Source organism: Gopherus evgoodei, chromosome 3 (assembly GCF_007399415.2).
Source record: "Gopherus evgoodei ecotype Sinaloan lineage chromosome 3, rGopEvg1_v1.p, whole genome shotgun sequence".
NCBI classification, from domain to species: Eukaryota; Metazoa; Chordata; order Testudines; family Testudinidae; genus Gopherus; species Gopherus evgoodei.
This window is the reverse complement of record NC_044324.1, coordinates 182,044,676-182,061,768: the sequence shown is the minus strand read 5'-3', so window position 1 is coordinate 182,061,768 and position 17,093 is coordinate 182,044,676. Positions and strand designations below refer to the sequence as shown.

Sequence of the window (17,093 nt, the reverse complement as noted above, 5' to 3'; positions counted from 1 at the left end):
TGTGAAACTAAGTCTGCTTGGAAATACTTATCCAGCTTATTCTTTTTGGATATCCACTTGGGGTAGAGTACATAATTTCTGTTTCAGGCATCATAGTTACGTCGTATATTTCTATATAGGGGTTAAGTGGAACTTAAAGATAGTGTAGATCTTGTACTAGCCATCTGCACTGAATGAATTTTTGTCATAATATGCGTAGTGGAAAAAAATAAGTCTACTTATGGTTTTGAATTGTTCAAATAAATATTTTTTTCTGGAACATGGTTGTGTGCTGCTCCCAAGTGAGAATTGTTTTCCTGCTAAACTTCAACTTTTAAACTATAGCTATTTCAAATGGAGGATTTAAAAAAAAAACCTAACTAAAAACCTTGTAGGATTTTTAAAATAGAAAATGTTTATTTTTCACTCCATTCTGAAAACATCTGAATCTTTGTTGAAACTTCAAACAAACAAAAAAACCTTCAAAAGTCACTAAGCTGGAAAATTTTAAACACAAATGTGGTCATTTCAGAATTTACGACTGCATAAAAACAGAGGTTAGAATATAAGCTTCTATGCAACCTTAACTATTGCCAAGTGGCTTCTATGAGAATCTGTATTAATTCCAGGTTTGAGGAAAATAATCAGTTGTTTTAAGTAAAATAAGACTCTGTATGCCCATTTTGATTTTCATTTAACTGAGTACTTTTCTACATCCTTCACATATATAGGTATGTGCCTGTATTGTAAAACTTCTGCTTTTAGCTATGAGCATATTGGTCAATTTGTTAGATTGTCTTTAAAAATGTAGCAACAGTATTACCATACCATTTTTTCCTTTAGGTGTTATTAGCCTGAAATATGTTTACGTAATTTTGTCATCTGTTTTGTTTTGACATCAGAATTTTATTTATACCATATTCTACACCATAAGCCCCTTAACAGGAGAGAATCAGGAGTTAACTTTATAATATGAGTCAGTAATCCAAAATATGACATTACATTATGTAGTCTGTGATTTACATAAAATCTTTGGGAATTTTATTTCTTAAATAAAGAGATTCAAGAAATTGGATAAGTGTGCTTCCTAAAAAAAAAACACCAAAAACAACAAAAAAAAATCAAACAAAAAACAACTATAGCTTATTTCCCATTAAATATACTGTGTAATATTTAGGAATTTGTAATTTTTCTGCCTTTGTAGAAAAACAATAAACATTTCTGAGGTATTACAGTTCAATCTGGTACCTGTGTAAAACGATGACAAAAGTTGGTTAAATATATTTTGTTTGTTTATTTCAAAAAATTTCAGTAAACATTGAAAATATTTAAATTGTATTGATTGATTTGTTTCACTTTTTCTCGAGCTGTCGTCTGTCATTTACTGTTCTGTTTTCTTCAAACAGACAACTCGTACATGAATAAAGACCAGCATGGTTCTTCTTCTGAAAGTGAAGATGAGGCATTGGGTAAATACCATGAGGCCTTGTCCAGAACACAAAGTTCCAGGCCACCAGTGGTAGATAGCAGACAGCAAAAAAATTACATTTGGGAAACTAGACAAAAATATAGCCCTCTGTCTGCAGAGTATGATGGGTACAGTAGTGAAGCCTCGATAGATGAAGGTAAGATGTGATTTACAATATTTCTCCCATCATCCCTCACCTTCAGGTTACACTGTGGATATGAATGTTACAGTTAAAGACAGTCTGGCTTTGAAATAGTTACTATCTGCTTGTAACTCTAAAATATTTTTTTATATCTGCACACATTACAGAAGACAGGTACTGGCATGCTTTCATGCCCTTCCCAAAAGCACTGCATATAGAATTTAATATAGGAGGAATTAATAGCATGCAACTTTACCAACAGTAAAAGGAGTTCTTCCAAAAAAAAATGTTAAGCTGATTTTTGTGGGGATTGAGAGGAAAACATGGTGGCTTCTGATGAAGTAGTATAGGTACAAAATTACAAGATATACTTGCTGGATCCTTTGTACAGAGGTATACTTTATACATATGTTGACTTTTATAGCTCCAAAGTATAGCTTATCATTCAGTGGAATTATCCTATTATGTTATTAACATGTAAATGACAGGAATGTCCCATGCCTTTTATTTAAATCACAGGAGTTAAGAACTAAAAAAAGTTGTTTTTTATTAATAAAAATTCCTAAAGGTCAAATTTCGAAAATAGATCCTTTTTGTGGCATATTTTTGAATCTTCTGTTCATGTCAATTAGGAAGTGCCTACACTGCCATTGTGAGGTGTGATCACAGCTGGAGTAGACATACCCGAAATAGCTTTAGTTTAGCTAGTTCAGGTACTGTTAGCAGTGAAACCACGACAGTCCTGGGCTTCAGCTCAGGCTAGCCAGCTGAGTAATTACCCAGGGTTCTGCGTGGGCTTGTACAGCCACGCTGAAGCTTGTGCTGCCGCGGCTTTATTGGTATCCAAGCTTGCGAGATTAAAGCTAGCTAAGGTATGTTTACACAAGCTACAATCATCCCCCATGATTGCCATGTAGATAGCTAAGTATACAGTCAGGTACTGAGGTGTCAAAATTATATCATTTGCATCTGGCAATAGTTCCAGGTGCAAAATTGTATCTGTAAGCATTTCCAAGCATAAAAATGGAGTTCTGGCTGAGGTCCAGTTTAAAAAAAAAAATCAGGTTGTATTTTTCATGTGTGTGCAAGGTTAAGACTTTCTTGATGGAGGAATTAGAAATTTTTATTGTATATGTAATAAAACTGAAAGTATATTTTAATGGACACCATATTTTAAAAGATTAAATAATTTTTCCTAGCAAAAAGTAATACATCTCATAGAATCATAGAATTGTAGGGTTGGAAGGGACCTCAGGAGGTCATCTAGCCCAACCCCCTGCTCAAAGCAGGACCAATCCCCAGATTTTTCCCCCAGTTCCCCAAATGGCCCCCTCAAGAATTGAACTTACAACCCTGGGTATAGCAGGCCAATGCTCATGTACGAGTGCTTACATTTAAGTGTAGCTTGCAACCTAAAAACATCCTTACAAATTTGGAAAGTCTTTTCATAAGGTGAGAGCTTAATTTATTTTTGTTTTGGAAAAATGTCCATTTACAACTTAAGCTAAAAGAGATGTTGCTTTTGTGACCCTTTCTTCCAATTCTTTGGAAGCATGGGCTGGATGGGTACTCTGATACCTATGGCAGGACACAGAATAGGTAAGCCATACTTGAAGCTCACAGCAGAGTAAGATAATTTTCTTTCTTCACCATCTAAATTCCTCAGTCCTTCTGCTTCAAAATCGCGTCTTAAGAGATCGGCGAGCTTGAGTCTGAGCATTTAGGGATGAAAAAGGGGAAGTGATGGTTATTGTTTGCTCAGGAAGCACTTGGAGAAAGGCAAAGATGAGTAAGGGTAGAAGGATGTTTCAGTTCCTTTTATCTACTTAAATTGCCAATAGCAGCATCTACATTCCCTCTCCTTCTCTGCTGCCTTTCCGCACAACACCTATGCTCTCCATGCTATGTGGGGATCCAGCTTCCCCTGGAGCTACTTAAAGGGAGAAGTATAGGAGATACTTAGCTGGGGATGGGAAAGGGAAAGGGAGATGTTGCCATCAGCAAATAGGAGACGAAAGATACAGAATCTGAATGCTGTTTGCCTCTTTCCTGTCAAGTGTCTCCCACTTGCCCACTTCCTCCTACTGCAAAGTTTCTGAGATTTGAATCTGAACCCATCTCCTAAAGTTTTTTCTTCCTCTTCCTTGCTTCCAAGCTTGTCTTGCAGGGGCAGTGAGATTTTACCAGTCACCTTCTTTTGCCTCCTGTCTTGAAAATGCTGGGGCTCACGCTGGGTTCCCCCTTTCACCTGAGCTGGAGTCCTTACTCCTCAAGCTGGAAATTTAGAATGTGATTGAGGTCCATGAAAGATAGGCCATCTTTGGCAAGTTCTATGCACAGCAGCTAGGAGTTTGCCACCCTGTTTCATGTGCCCTGCTGCGTTGTCATCAGTGCCCGTGCTTCCAGACAGTGTCTCCATTCAAGAAATGGGGTGATTGTCACAAAATGAGGTCAGCAACTTAAGTGGTGAATTAACCAATTTAATTTATTAATAGAAAAAAATTAAGGAATTTTTAAAAAAAGTTTGATTTAAAATATGTTCAATTTCAGGTTATTTGCATGTATGTTCTATATTTTAATTTACAGAAAAAATGTCAAAGTAATATTTATCAGAGTTTTGTGAATGCTTATTTTGCATTTGCTGTTCTATGTAAGATGACATTCTTTTCCAACCCATTATCAAGAGTTGAACTCCAGCAGTGTTGTGTGCCAGAAAACCTGCAGGTGTGTTACAGTTGTGAGCAAAGCATTTGTAGAATCAGGGCCATGTTTTATAATTATTTCTGTAGCCATTAGTCTCCATGAGATGCTGCTCAGTAATGTTACACAAGTCAACAAAGAAAAATCAGTGTTCTTTATAATATGTTATGACCTGAAGGTAGTACAGTACAGTATATATTTTGTTGATACTTCCTACTTCTTCCAAAACAATTTCAGATACAACAGCAAATTCCTTGCACTATTATTAAAATATGTTACATACAAATTTGCTCTGAATACAGGAAAAGACAAGGAAGAGTATGCATGGTTGCACTCTATTCACCAAGAAAGGCAAGCTTCACATCCTAAAGCTTTAGTGACAGAGAAAGTGGGACCCTGATAAAGAACACCTGCAGTTCATAAAAAGAGGCTGGAGCATACAACCAGCCAGTTCTGATATGTTCCGAGAACACTGTTTAAACATTTGAAGTTACAGTCTCACATTAAAAGTGAAGAACATCAAAAATGTTTTAGTCATTTTGTTTCAGTATAAATTATGCAATGCCAAGTTTTACTGTTTCTGAAAACTGGACATGAATGCTTGGAAAGGTATAGCAAGTGGAGTTCCGCAGGAGTCTGTTTTGGGACCGGCTCTGTTCAATATCTTCATCAATGACTTAGATGTTGGCATAGAAAGTACGCTTATTAAGTTTGCAGATAATACCAAACTGGGAGGGATTGCAACTGTTTTGGAGGACAGGGTCATATTTCAAAATGATCTGGACAAACTGGAGAAATGGTCTGAGGTAAACCCGATGAAGTTTAATAAAGACAAATGCAAAGTGCTCCACTTAGAAAGGAACAATCAGTTTCACACATACAGAATGGGAAGAGACTGTCTAGGAAGGAGTATGGCAGAAAGGAATCTAGGGGTCATAGTGGACCACAAGCTCAATATGAGTCAACAGTGTGATACTGTTGCAAAAAAAGCAAACGTGATTCTGGGATGCATTAATAGGTGTGTTGTGAGCAAGACACGAGAAGTCATTCTTCCGCTGTACTCTGCGCTGGTTAGGCCTCAACTGGAGTATTGTGTCCAGTTCTGGGCATCACATTTCAAGAAAGATGTGGAGAAATTGGAGAGGGTCCAGAGAAGAGCAACAAGAATGATTAAAGGTCTTGAGAACATGACCTACGAAGGAAGGCTGAAAGAATTGGGTTTGTTTAGTTTGGAAAAGAGAAGACTGAGAAGGGACCTGATAGCAGTTTTCAGGTATCTAAAAGGGTGTCATCAGGAGGAGGGAGAAAACTTGTTCACCTTAGCTTCTAATGATAGAACAAGAAGCAATGGGCTTAAACTGCAGCAAGGGAGATTTAGGTTGGACATTAGGAAAAAGTTCCTAACTGTCAGGGGTAGTTAAACACTGGAATAAATTGCCTAGGGAGGTTGTGGAATCTCCATCTCTGGAGATATTTAAGAGTAGGTTAGATAAATGTCTGTCAGGGATGGTCTAGAGAGTATTTAGTCCTGCCATGAGGGCAGGGGACTGGACTCGATGACCTCTCGAGGTCCCTTCCAGTCCTGGAGTCTCTGAATCTATGAATCCTTAATGCTATGAGGCATCACAGCAACCTTAACTGAGATTTTTTCAATAAATAGTTTAGTTTTAGTTTACATGATATAACTTAAACATAGATGATGTAAAGACAAATAATAGACAAATTTCTTAATTCTTGGAAAATGGAACAACGTTACTTAAGGAAAATGTCATATAAGAAATAAACAGTTTTAATACTTAGTAATATCTTTGTGCCCCATGTTTTTAGGTTTTCACAAATGTGTTTAATCTTTTCTGTTTCTACACTCTAGATATTTTAGTTCCACTTTCAGAACATTAAAGCCTTCAATCCCTATGCATGACTCCTACTGAAATCAGAAGGAGCAATGTGAGCTGATAAAACTACAATAGTTTTCCATTTTCAGAAACGTGTGCTATTTTTTTTGGCAATTAATCAGTAGTTCTGTCAGACTGTATATACCCTACTATGTATTTTCTAAGAAGGGACCCATAGACGTGTTTTTACCAAAAGCTGTCTTTTCTGCACTTCAACAATTACTTATATTTTTGTTTGCTTTTTTTGTTTGGCTAGTCTTGTTCTTATTTGTTTTAAAAACATGTACACAAAATCTTACAACAGGACAGGCAAGAAACAGAATCTTGTATTAACATATGAGGTTAAGAAAGATTGCATTCCTTGATACATTACCTGCTTTTTGTAATCCCAAAGTGTTAAAATTCAATTATAATAACTTAAAATCTTCTTATACTACTAAAATAATACTGACATTAATTATAAAACATGTATCAATACTTGACCAGCATATTGTATTTAATTTCACATTTACAGGATGCATATATTCTGAAAATGTGTTATTTTGAAGCTTGGAATCATAAGAGAATGTGGCATATTTTGTTATCATTCTTTTGTCCTCTAGGTGGCATATTAATCTTTCTTTCCACCTAGAAGTACTGTGTAGAAATAACATATCATGATATAGCATGTCTAATAATCTTCAAATGGAGAAAACAAGTAATAACAACATATCAGTATTTTTGTAACATTATTTCTAGTTTTGTGTTTTTACCTGCATTGTTTTATGGCTCCATTTTAATTTGCTCCATTAATCTTTCATTAAGTATTTTAGTTAGAAAAAAAGCGTTCTTCTAATTCCAGGTTTCAGAGAAGCAGCCTTGTTAGTCTGTATCCGCAAAAATAACGAGAGTACTTGTGGCACCTTAGAATTTGTTTGAGCATGTATATATATCTTCTTACTATATGTTCCATTTTATGCATCTGATGAAGTGGGCTGTAGCCCACGAAAATTTATGCTCAAATAAATTTGTTAGTCTCCAACGTGCCACAGGTACTCCTGTTCTTCTAATTCCAGGAGGTCAAACACAGCTTATGAGCTGGATCTGTCTTATTCATGTATTTCTGTAGCAAATATGATATATTCAGTTTCTGCAGAATCAAAATTTACCTTTTGTAATGGAAGTTTGACCTGAACTGGGTTTAGATTCAGGCTTTTCTGCATAGGCCAAAGGATCATTTTACCTCTCGTGGGACAAGCTGTAGTGAATTACCTCAGTCTAAGACACAAATGTGTCTTTAAATAAACCCTAGTTTATTGCAAAATTAAGAAAAGATCAAGTCAAAGCAAGGTTTAAAGGCACTGAAGACATACCTAGGCCTGAAATTCCCTCGCCTTGCACAGATAGGCCCAAATTGTTGAAGTCACAGAAAAGAGATCAGCAAATTTAATGCTACATTTCTAGGCTTCTCTTTGGCCTGGTCTACACTACGCGTTTAAACCAATTTTAGCAGCGTTAAACCGATTTAACGCTGCACCCATCCACACAACGAGGCCCTTTATATCGATATAAAGGGCTCTTTAAACCGGTTTCTGTACTCCTCCCGGACGAGAGGAGTAGCACTGAAATCGGTATTACCATATCGGATTAGGGTTAGTGTGGCCGCAAATCGATGATATTGGCCTCCGGACGGTATCCCACAGTGCGCCATTGTGACTGCTCTGGACAGCAATCTGAACTGGGATGCACTGGCCAGGTAGACAGGAAAAGCCCTGCAAACTTTTGAATTTCATTTCCTGTTTGGCCAGCGTGCAGAGCTCACCAGCACAGGTGACCATGCAGAGCTCATCAGCACAGGTAACAATGCAGTCTCCTGAGAATCGAAAAAGAGCTCCAGCATGGACCACACGGGAGGTACTGGATCTGATTGCTATATGGGGAGAGGATTCTGTGCTAACAGAACTCCATTCTAAAAGACGAAATGAAAAAAACATTTGAAAAAATTTCCAAGGCCGTGATGGAGAAAGGCCACACCAGGGACTCAGTGCAGTGCAGAGTGAAAGTTAAGGAGCTCAAACAAGCTTACCAGAAAACCAAAGAAGCAAACGGAAGGTCCGGGGTAGGACTGAAAACATGCCGCTTCTACACTGATCTGCACCGCTACCCTACCCCTGTCCGTGGATTCCGAGGTGGGGTTGGTAATCTCAGCCGTGCCTGAGGATTCTGCGGATGGGGAAGAGGAGGAGGAGGAAGAGGAGGACAAGCTTGCAGAAAGCACACAGCACTCCGTTCTCCCCAACAGCGAGGAGCTTTTTCTCACCCAGACGGAATTAGCCTCCCAGCCCTCCCAAGCCACTAGCCCAGACAATGAAGCCATGGAAGCGACCTCTGGTGAGTGTACCTTTTGTAAATATAAAACATGGTTTAAAAGCAAGTATTTTTTAATGATTGATTTGCCCTGAGGACTTGGGATGCATTCGTGGCCAGTACAGTTATTGGAAAAGTTTGTTAACATGTCTGGGATGGAGTGGAAATCCTCCAAGGACATCTCTATGAAGCTCTCCTGGAGGTACTCCAAAAGCCTTTGCAGAAGGTTTCTGGGCAAGGCAGCCTTATTCCATCCACCATGATAGGACACTTGACCACGCAATGCATGTAGCAAATAATCTGGGATCATTGCATGACAAAGCCTAGCTGCGTATGGTCCCGGTGATTGCTGGCATTCAAGCAGCGTCTGTTCTTTATCTCACTGTGTTATCCTCAGGAGAGTGGTATTGTTCATGGTAACCTGGTTGAAATTCAGGAATTTAATTAAGGGGACAGAGATGGCCATTCCTACTAGGCTGTTTGCCTGTTGCTTAAAAGAAATCCTTCCTTGCAGGTAGCCAAGCGGGGGGAGGGGAGGGAGGGTAATGGCGCTGAGCTTTTTCGTGTTTGGCTAGCAGGGATCATCCTTGCTACCAGCCATGCGGTGCGTGGGGGAAAGGGGGGTGATTAGCAGTGATCTTCCATGATACCAGCCACATGGTGGGGGGAAGGGTAAAGCGATCATCCCAGAGAATTGGATGAGGGGTGGTTTCTGCTGCTGCATGTTAACAGGAAAGAAGCAGCACTGAACGGGCTCTGCTTGGTATTTGGGAAAGGAGGGCACTGTGTGTATGAGGGCTGCAGAAGCTGAAAGACAATGGCTTACCATGGACGCATGCAAGCTGAATTCTGCTACCTGGACCTGCGTCTGTGAGATCTCTAACACCAGAGCTGCAGGCACTCAATATTAAGATGCAAAATGTGACCTTGTAGTGAAATCACATGCGCTATGTAAGGTGAATAGTGTTGTTCACTGTGAAAGAATATAACCGTTGTTCTGTAAAACGTATCTTTTTAAACGCTTCTCTCCCTTTTTTACGTCCCTCATGCAGCTGCAAATTTTTCAAGCCTCCCTACTCCATCCCGAAGGCTTTCTCAGATAAGGCGGAGGAAAAAAAAGACCTGATATGAAATGTTTTCGGAAATCATGGAAGTAACCCGCAATGAAAGAGTTCATCTGAATGAGTGGAAGGACGTGGTATCAAATTACAGGAAAGATGCCAGTGAACGTGAGGACAGGAGGGACGAGCGTGAGGACAGGAGGGACGAACGTGAGGAGAGGTAGCGGCAAGAAGATCAGAGGTGTAGGCAGGAAGATCAGCGGTGGCAGGATGCAACGCTGGGGCTGCTGCATGATCAAACTGACATCCTCCGATGTTTGGTGGAGCTTCAGGAACAGCAGCAGGGTCACAGAGTGCTGCTGCAGCCCCTGTGTAACCACCCTCACCACTCACCATGTTCCATATCTTCCTCACCCAGACGTGTAAGAACGTGTGGGGGAAAGCTTCGTGCACCTGCCCACTCCACCCCCGTGGACAGCCCAACCAAAAGGCTGTCATTACTTTGAAATATTTTTAGTGGCCTTTTCCTTCCCTCCTATCCTCCTCCCAAACCCCACCCTGGATACCTTGTCAGTTCTCTCTCTCTTTTTATAATGACTTTTTAATAAAGAATACATGATTTTTAATTGATAGTGACTTTATTTCCTTAAGCAAGCTGTAATCGAAGGAGGAGGGTGGATTGCTTATATGGAATGAGTCAATCAAGGGGGGGTTCATCGGGGAAACAAACACTACAGTCACACTGTACCCTGGCCCGTGATGAGACTCGTTTTCAAAGCTTCTCTGATGCGCACCGCTTTGTGATGTGCTCTTCTAATCACCCTGGTGTCTGGCTGCGTGTAATCAGTGGCCAGGTGATTTGCCTCAGCCTCCCACCCCGCCATAAAGGTCTCCCCCTTACTCTCACAGAGATTGTGGAGCACACAGCAAGCAGCAATAACAATGGGGACATTGGTTTGGCTGAGGTCTGAGCGAGTCAGTAATGTGCGCCAGCGCACCCTTAAATGCCAAATGCACATTCTACCACCATTCTACACTTGCTCAGCCTGTAGTTGAAGAGCTCCTGACTACTGTCCAGGCTGCCTGTGTATGGCTTCATGAGCCATGGCATCAAGGGGTAGGCTGGGTCCCCAAGGATAACTACAGGCATTTCAACATCCCCAACTGTTATTTCTGGTCTGGGAAGTAATCCCCTTGCTGCAGTCATTTAAACAGAGTAGTGTTCCTGAAGACACGAGCGTCATGAACCCTTCCTGGCCATCCCACGTGGATGTTGGTGAAACGTCCCTTGTGATCCACCAGTGCTTGCAGCACCATGGAAACGTACCCCTTGCGGTTTATGTACTGGCTGCCCTGGTGCTCCGGTGCCAAGATAGGGATATGGGTTCCATCTGTCGCTCCCTCCCCCCCAGTTAGGGAATCCCATTGCAGCAAAGCCATCCACTATGACCTGCACGTTTCCCAGAGTCACAACCTTTCGTAGCAGCAGCTTAATGATTACTTTGGCTACTTGCATCACTGCAGCCCCCACAGTAGATTTTCCCACTCCAAATTGATTCCCGACTGACCGGTAGCTGTCTGGCATTGCAAGCTTCCAGCGGGCTCTTGCCACTCGCTTCTCAACTGTGAGGGCTGCTCTCATCTTGGTATTAATGGCGTTTCAGGGCAGGGGAAAGCAAGTCACAAAGTTCCATGAAAGTGCCCTTACGCATGTGAAAGTTTCACAGCCACTGCGAATCGTCCCAAACCTGCAAAACTATGCGGTCCCACCAGTCTGTGCTTGTTTCTTGGGCCCAAAATCGGCGTTTAATGGCTTGAACCTATCCCATTACCAGCAGGATCTCCAAAGTGCAGGGGCCCACGATTTGAGAGAATTCTGTGTCCATGTTCTCATCACTCTCGTCGCCGCGCTGCCGTAGCCACCTCCTCCTCACCTGGCTTTGCAGGTCCTGGCGCAGCATAGACTGCACAAGAATGCGCGAGATGTTTACAATGTCCACGATTGCGATCTTGATCTGAGCAGGGTCCATGCTTGCTGTGCTATGGCGTTTGCACAGTTCAGCCAGGAAAAAAGGCGCGAAACGGTTGTCTGCTGCTTTCACGGAGGGAGGGGTGAGGCTGTACCTAGAACCACCCGCGACAATGTTTTTTGCCCCATAAGGCACTGGGATCTCAACCCAGAATTTCAAGGGGCGGGGGAGACTGCGGGAACTGTGGGATAGCTATGGGATAGCTACCCACAGTGCAACGCTCTGGACATTGACACTAGCCTTGGTACATGGACGCACATCGCTGAATTAATGTGCTTAGTGTAGCCGCATGCACTCAACTTTATACAATCTGTTTTACAAAACCGGTTTATGTAAAATCGGAATATGTAAGTGTAGACATACGCTTTGTCAGTTTCACCAGGATTTGGACATATGCCATTCTCCATGACAAACTAGATGTTTGTTCAGATCCCAATGTCAGTTTCCCTTTTTTGACATCCTGTTATACCCTCTTTTGATGTGGTCAGGTGTCAACTTACTCATTATCATATTAAACAAGAAAGTATGTGTAGCATTAGCATCTTGACAATAATGTTTTCTCAGGGAGAGTGAAGGTAACCTTTGTTCGTTGTTCCTATCCCAGTATGATTGCCATATTGCTTTTAATGATATCCCCTCTTTACTGTAGGTTAGGGTGACCAGATCACAACACTAAAACATCAGGATACATTGGGGTGCTGTCAGCACCGCCCACAATCCACCCCCATTCCTCTCAGGCTCTGCCCCCACTCTGCCCCCCAAGCCATGCCACCTCCCCACTTGTTCCCCCTTCCCCGCGCCCTTCCTCATGCCCCCGGCCCTCTGCTGGCTTGCGGCATCCCTCTTCAGTCCCCCACCCACCGCTCACCTCCTCACCCACTGCTCGCTTGCCTCTGCACCCTTCCCACACGCCTCTACGATGCCGGCTTTCACTCTGCCAGATGGGTGCTCGCCCATTACCCGCCTCTTCCCCCAAGTACCCACCCCTGCCCTGCCTCTTCTCCACCACCTTCCCTGTGTGCACTGCATCCCCACTCCTCCCCCCTCCCTCCTGGAAAACGCCAAGCATCGCCAAACAGCTGTTAGGCAACGGGAAGCGCTGGGATGGGGGGAGGAGTGGGGACATGGCACGCTGGGCGGGAGAAGGAGGTGTGGGGGGGGGGAGATTGGCTGTAATTTTTCCCCATGGGTGCTCCAACCCTGGAGCATCCACAGAGTCGACACCTCTCTTCCACTCACCTCCTTATCTGAATATCGGGACAAATGGTGTCCTGATCATACATTGGGGATGCAGGACAAAGGGTTAAATATCAGGACAGTCCCAATTTAATTGGGACATCTGGTCACCCTACTGTAGGTATAGTTATTTTTCCTAGCATTTCGAATGCTGCTTTGATACTGTTAAATATAAAGTAATCTTCCTTACATAATGTTATCAGATTTGCAGGATCTGGTCCACTTTTATCTATAAAAATTTTTTTATTTCAGCACAAAGAGTGAATATTTCATACTCTGTTAAAATTCTTTTTTAAAAAAGTAAATAAATTATTTAATTTTTCATAATACAAGCTGCTAATTATTAATATAAGTAAGGAATTGTTTGTTTACAACAATTTAGTTTTAAGTTGACTGTCCTTTGATATTTTTAAACCTGAGGCAATTTGTCAGTATCTCTCTGTCATAATTTTAAAGTGACCCTACTTTCTTAGTTCCAATTCATATGAAATATGATTTCTCAACAGACGTTAGCTAATCTGTCATACTGGCCCTCTTAATATATCCTGTTGTGGCTCCTTATTAAACCTAAAACACCCCCAAAGCAGCCATACAAGCAAATTGTCATGCCTTTGTCCTTTTCTAACAGTTCTACCGAAGAGGGCAGTATTTTTTCTTTAGAGAAACAGTCCCCCGAGGTTCTTGAAAATAAGTTTTGTTTTTTTTTTGAAGTTGATAATATTAAGACAAACATGGTGAAACTGAGACATTGCAGACAGACGTCAAAAGCCCTAGATTTTTCCTTGTTTCTAAAAGCAAGAAATCCCCTAAATCCCGGTTACCCAAAGAAGCGAAAAGGATTTTGCTTTTTATATTCATAATGTGCAAAAAGTTCTCAGTGCACCTTGGATGCCCCTGACTAAGCATGCTTTTCCCAAATCTCTTGATCAGCTAAATTCCGGATGATAGCCAGTGAATCTGGGGCATAGTTCCCAAAATTGGCAATGCTGTTATTGCCTGTATTAGGAAATCCTCAGTACCACTTGATATGTGGTAACGTAGTTGGAATTATAAGACAAAGTCAATGGCAACATAAATATTTCTTAAAGCTTTCTTTCTTTTTCTTTAGGTGTTCTCAAATTAGCTACAGATTACCAGTGCAGTACAACTGTAGATTCCATCTCCATCCTATTTTAAAGTATTTTTAACAACATTGCAGTCAGTAACCCTGTGGCTAAAGACTAGGTTGTTCAGAGATTTGGTTTGTAAGATTAATTTGTGTCTTACTCATCACAAGGATTTTTGGAAAGTACTAAAATATTACAGTAAGAAAAGAGAAGTTCTCTTAAATGAGCATCTGCTGCTCTAGCAGGCATATGGCACTGGCTTTTATCGACCTTTTGTACATTGTGTACAGCAAGGGGTTTCTCTTATAGTTTTTTTTACTTCCCCATCTCTTTTTTCCCAGCTAGGCTTGCAGCATGGTATGCTTACATATCTGTTGGACTGCAGCCACGTTGCTCCTCAGTTTAATGTCTCTGAATAGGAAGGCAGAGGTTTCTCTCGAACTCTGAAAACTCTGTTTCTTCTTCGAGTAGTGTCCCTATGGGTGCTCCACTATAGGTGTGCTAGCACTCCCTGTGCCTTTGATTGGAGATTTCTCATAGCAGTGTCCGTTCAGCCTGTGCATGCATGTCAGTCAGTCTTGTGCCTCGTGCCATTGCTATGTAGCACTGCATAGGTGAACTGCCCTCAGTTCCTTCTCAGCCTGAGACAGAGATCTGACAGTTGTCTTGTTGAGATTTCCCCAACTTTCTGCTACTTTTATTAATAGTCAGTAGTAGTATTAGCATTACTTTCTACTTAGTAAATAGTAATTTTTTTAGCTTGTTATTTTTTCTTTAAATACTATTTGATTTTCTTTCTGTTTGGATAGATATTAGCTAGTGGGTAGTCTTTTCTTTTACTGGGAGGTTTTGCCTAGTTCTCCCAGCTTCAGATGCTGTCTGTGATGCTGGGAGGCAATCCTGGTCAGTGACAGGTACTCCACTGCATCCATTGTCTCAGGAAATTGCATGTTGTCCAGAAGTGTAACTTTTGTCTGGCAATGAAATCAAGAGCTGAAAAAACAGAGATAAAGCTCATGATGGAGATCTTTACACCTATCTTCTGACCCAGGCCAATGGACACTCCTCTTTCCCCTGCCCCCCAGGCATGCTGGTCTCCAAGCAACACTGCTGCCTCCATGACCATTATGCCCCACACCTGCAGGTCATCTAAGAGGAAGACTCAGGACTCTTTCCGTAAGTCCTCAACGGAATGTGTCCCTGGCTCACAAGGCAGAGAATCTACCTCTAAAAAGCCAAGTTTGTTGGTATCCTCAGCTACCCCAACATCACCAGCTCTGTCATGTACTCAAAAGGCTACTGGCTCCTCAGGGAGCCAGGGCATGGCTAGACCAAAAGATGGCAAAGCTTTGGGCCCAGAGAGATACTGTTAACGGACCAAGGCAGCAAGAAGGGCTCTAACTCTGCTTCCTCAGTACTGAAGAAGCCAGCTCAGGCTCCGATTATGCTTTTGTTGAAGTGCTCGAGACCTTTGGTACCATCAGCAACCACACTTCCTGCTGAGTGCCTGAGATCTACAGTACTGTCACCACTGTTGGCTATGATCACCTCAGTGCAGATTGCAGGCTTGGTACTGATAACACTCTTGAAACCACAGAAGTTCCATTTCCCCTGGGACCTGGCTGTATCTGAGATGCCCAATTCTTTGCTGTTTGGCTCCTATGTGGTGTTGGTACCGAGAACATCAAGATTGCCTGAAATTTGCCTGATCTCTCCAGGTACTCCACCATTCCAGAGTTAGCTTGAGGAAGAGGATTCTGACGAAGATCTTGCCTTGGTGTCTCAAGTGTCAATACAGTGTTCTCCCCCTCACTCCTGTAGAGGTCTCTTTCCAGAAGCCTCAACTAAACTGTAACTATTCATGGCTCACGATCACCACCAACACTTCATTTGTTTGAGTGCCCTTGGGTGCCATGTCCTGTGCCTTATGCACCTCCTCCTTGCCCATATTGGGACTCTTGGGTGGCTTATCACCTACAGTTTTCCAGAGCATCCAGAACCACCTGCCATAAAAAGGGGCAACCTGCTTCACCTGGTCCTTCCAGGAGACCTGACCCTCAACAGAAATCTTTGAGGAGCAGGAAGCTAAAGCTGATGAAGAGGTTTCTCCTACAGCCAACATCTCCTCTTCATTTCCAAATGAAGCAGTCATGCCACCTCCTCCATCCTTGGCAGATGACTTTAAACGCTTCCAGGATATGATCAAGAGAGTTGCAGACTCCTTGAAGATTCCTCTTGAGGACATGGAAGGGCCTCATCATAACCTGCTTGATAGTCTCTGTTCAGCCCACATAGCTTTGCCTGTTAGCAAAGCTCTTCTGGACCCAGCGAAGATCACCCGGCACATGCCATCTTCTATTCCACCTACATGGAAAAGAGAAGATAAGAAGTATTAGGTCCTGGCAAAGGACTGTGTTTTTATTTTTCCATCCCTCACTTGTTGGTAGTTGATGCAGTTAATAAAAGTGGATGGCAGTACCATACTAAAACCAAACCTCAAGAAAAAAATCATAAGTGTCTGGATTTACTCGAGAGGAAGTCTTATTCCTCAGCCTCCTTGAAATTTAGAATCGCCAATTATCAGATGTCAATGGCAAAATGTAACTGTCAGTTATACCAAACTGAACTCTGTTGTGGACCACCTACCAACAGAACACAGGGATCAGTTCCAAGCAATTATTGTAGAGGGGCAATTACTTGCCAGAACAGCTCTGCAAGCTGTCATGGTGCCTCTGTGGGTCACAACTGAGAATACCAGATTCAGGACAAACTACTGAGAAATAGGGCAGACACACCCCAAAACTGGTAGCTATTCTCCCATAAGATATACCAAATCAGCAACAAAAGTAAACTTCTGTTTCACCACACTGGCTGACGAGAAGTCAGAAAAGCAGTTTCCTTAGGCATTCCAGTCTTTGTATCACCACCAAAAACACTAGACTTAATGATGAGTGGTTACAATTTAATCAAACAAAAGGGTTCTTCTGACCCCAAAGGACCACCCCCACACCCAGGTCAATATGTAACTCCAATCTTATCCAGTAATCATGCTGTTGCTAATTCTTTATCTAATATCTAAAGATTTATTTGTAGAAAGAAAGATGAGAGTTGAAATTGGTTAAAGGAATTA

The 17,093-nt window shown here is 41.8% G+C and overlaps 1 protein-coding gene across 3 annotated transcripts in view; it reads left to right on the top strand.

The window, feature by feature from the left end:
• The window catches only part of SYT14 (synaptotagmin 14), a 175,288-nt gene that overhangs the window by 73,534 nt on the left and 84,661 nt on the right, over positions 1-17,093 (top strand). For all 3 annotated transcript variants that reach the window (XM_030557605.1, XM_030557604.1, XM_030557606.1), the window contains one exon: positions 1,386-1,604. In XM_030557605.1, the coding sequence (XP_030413465.1) occupies positions 1,386-1,604 (219 nt within the window). The remainder of the gene's footprint in view (positions 1-1,385; positions 1,605-17,093) is intronic.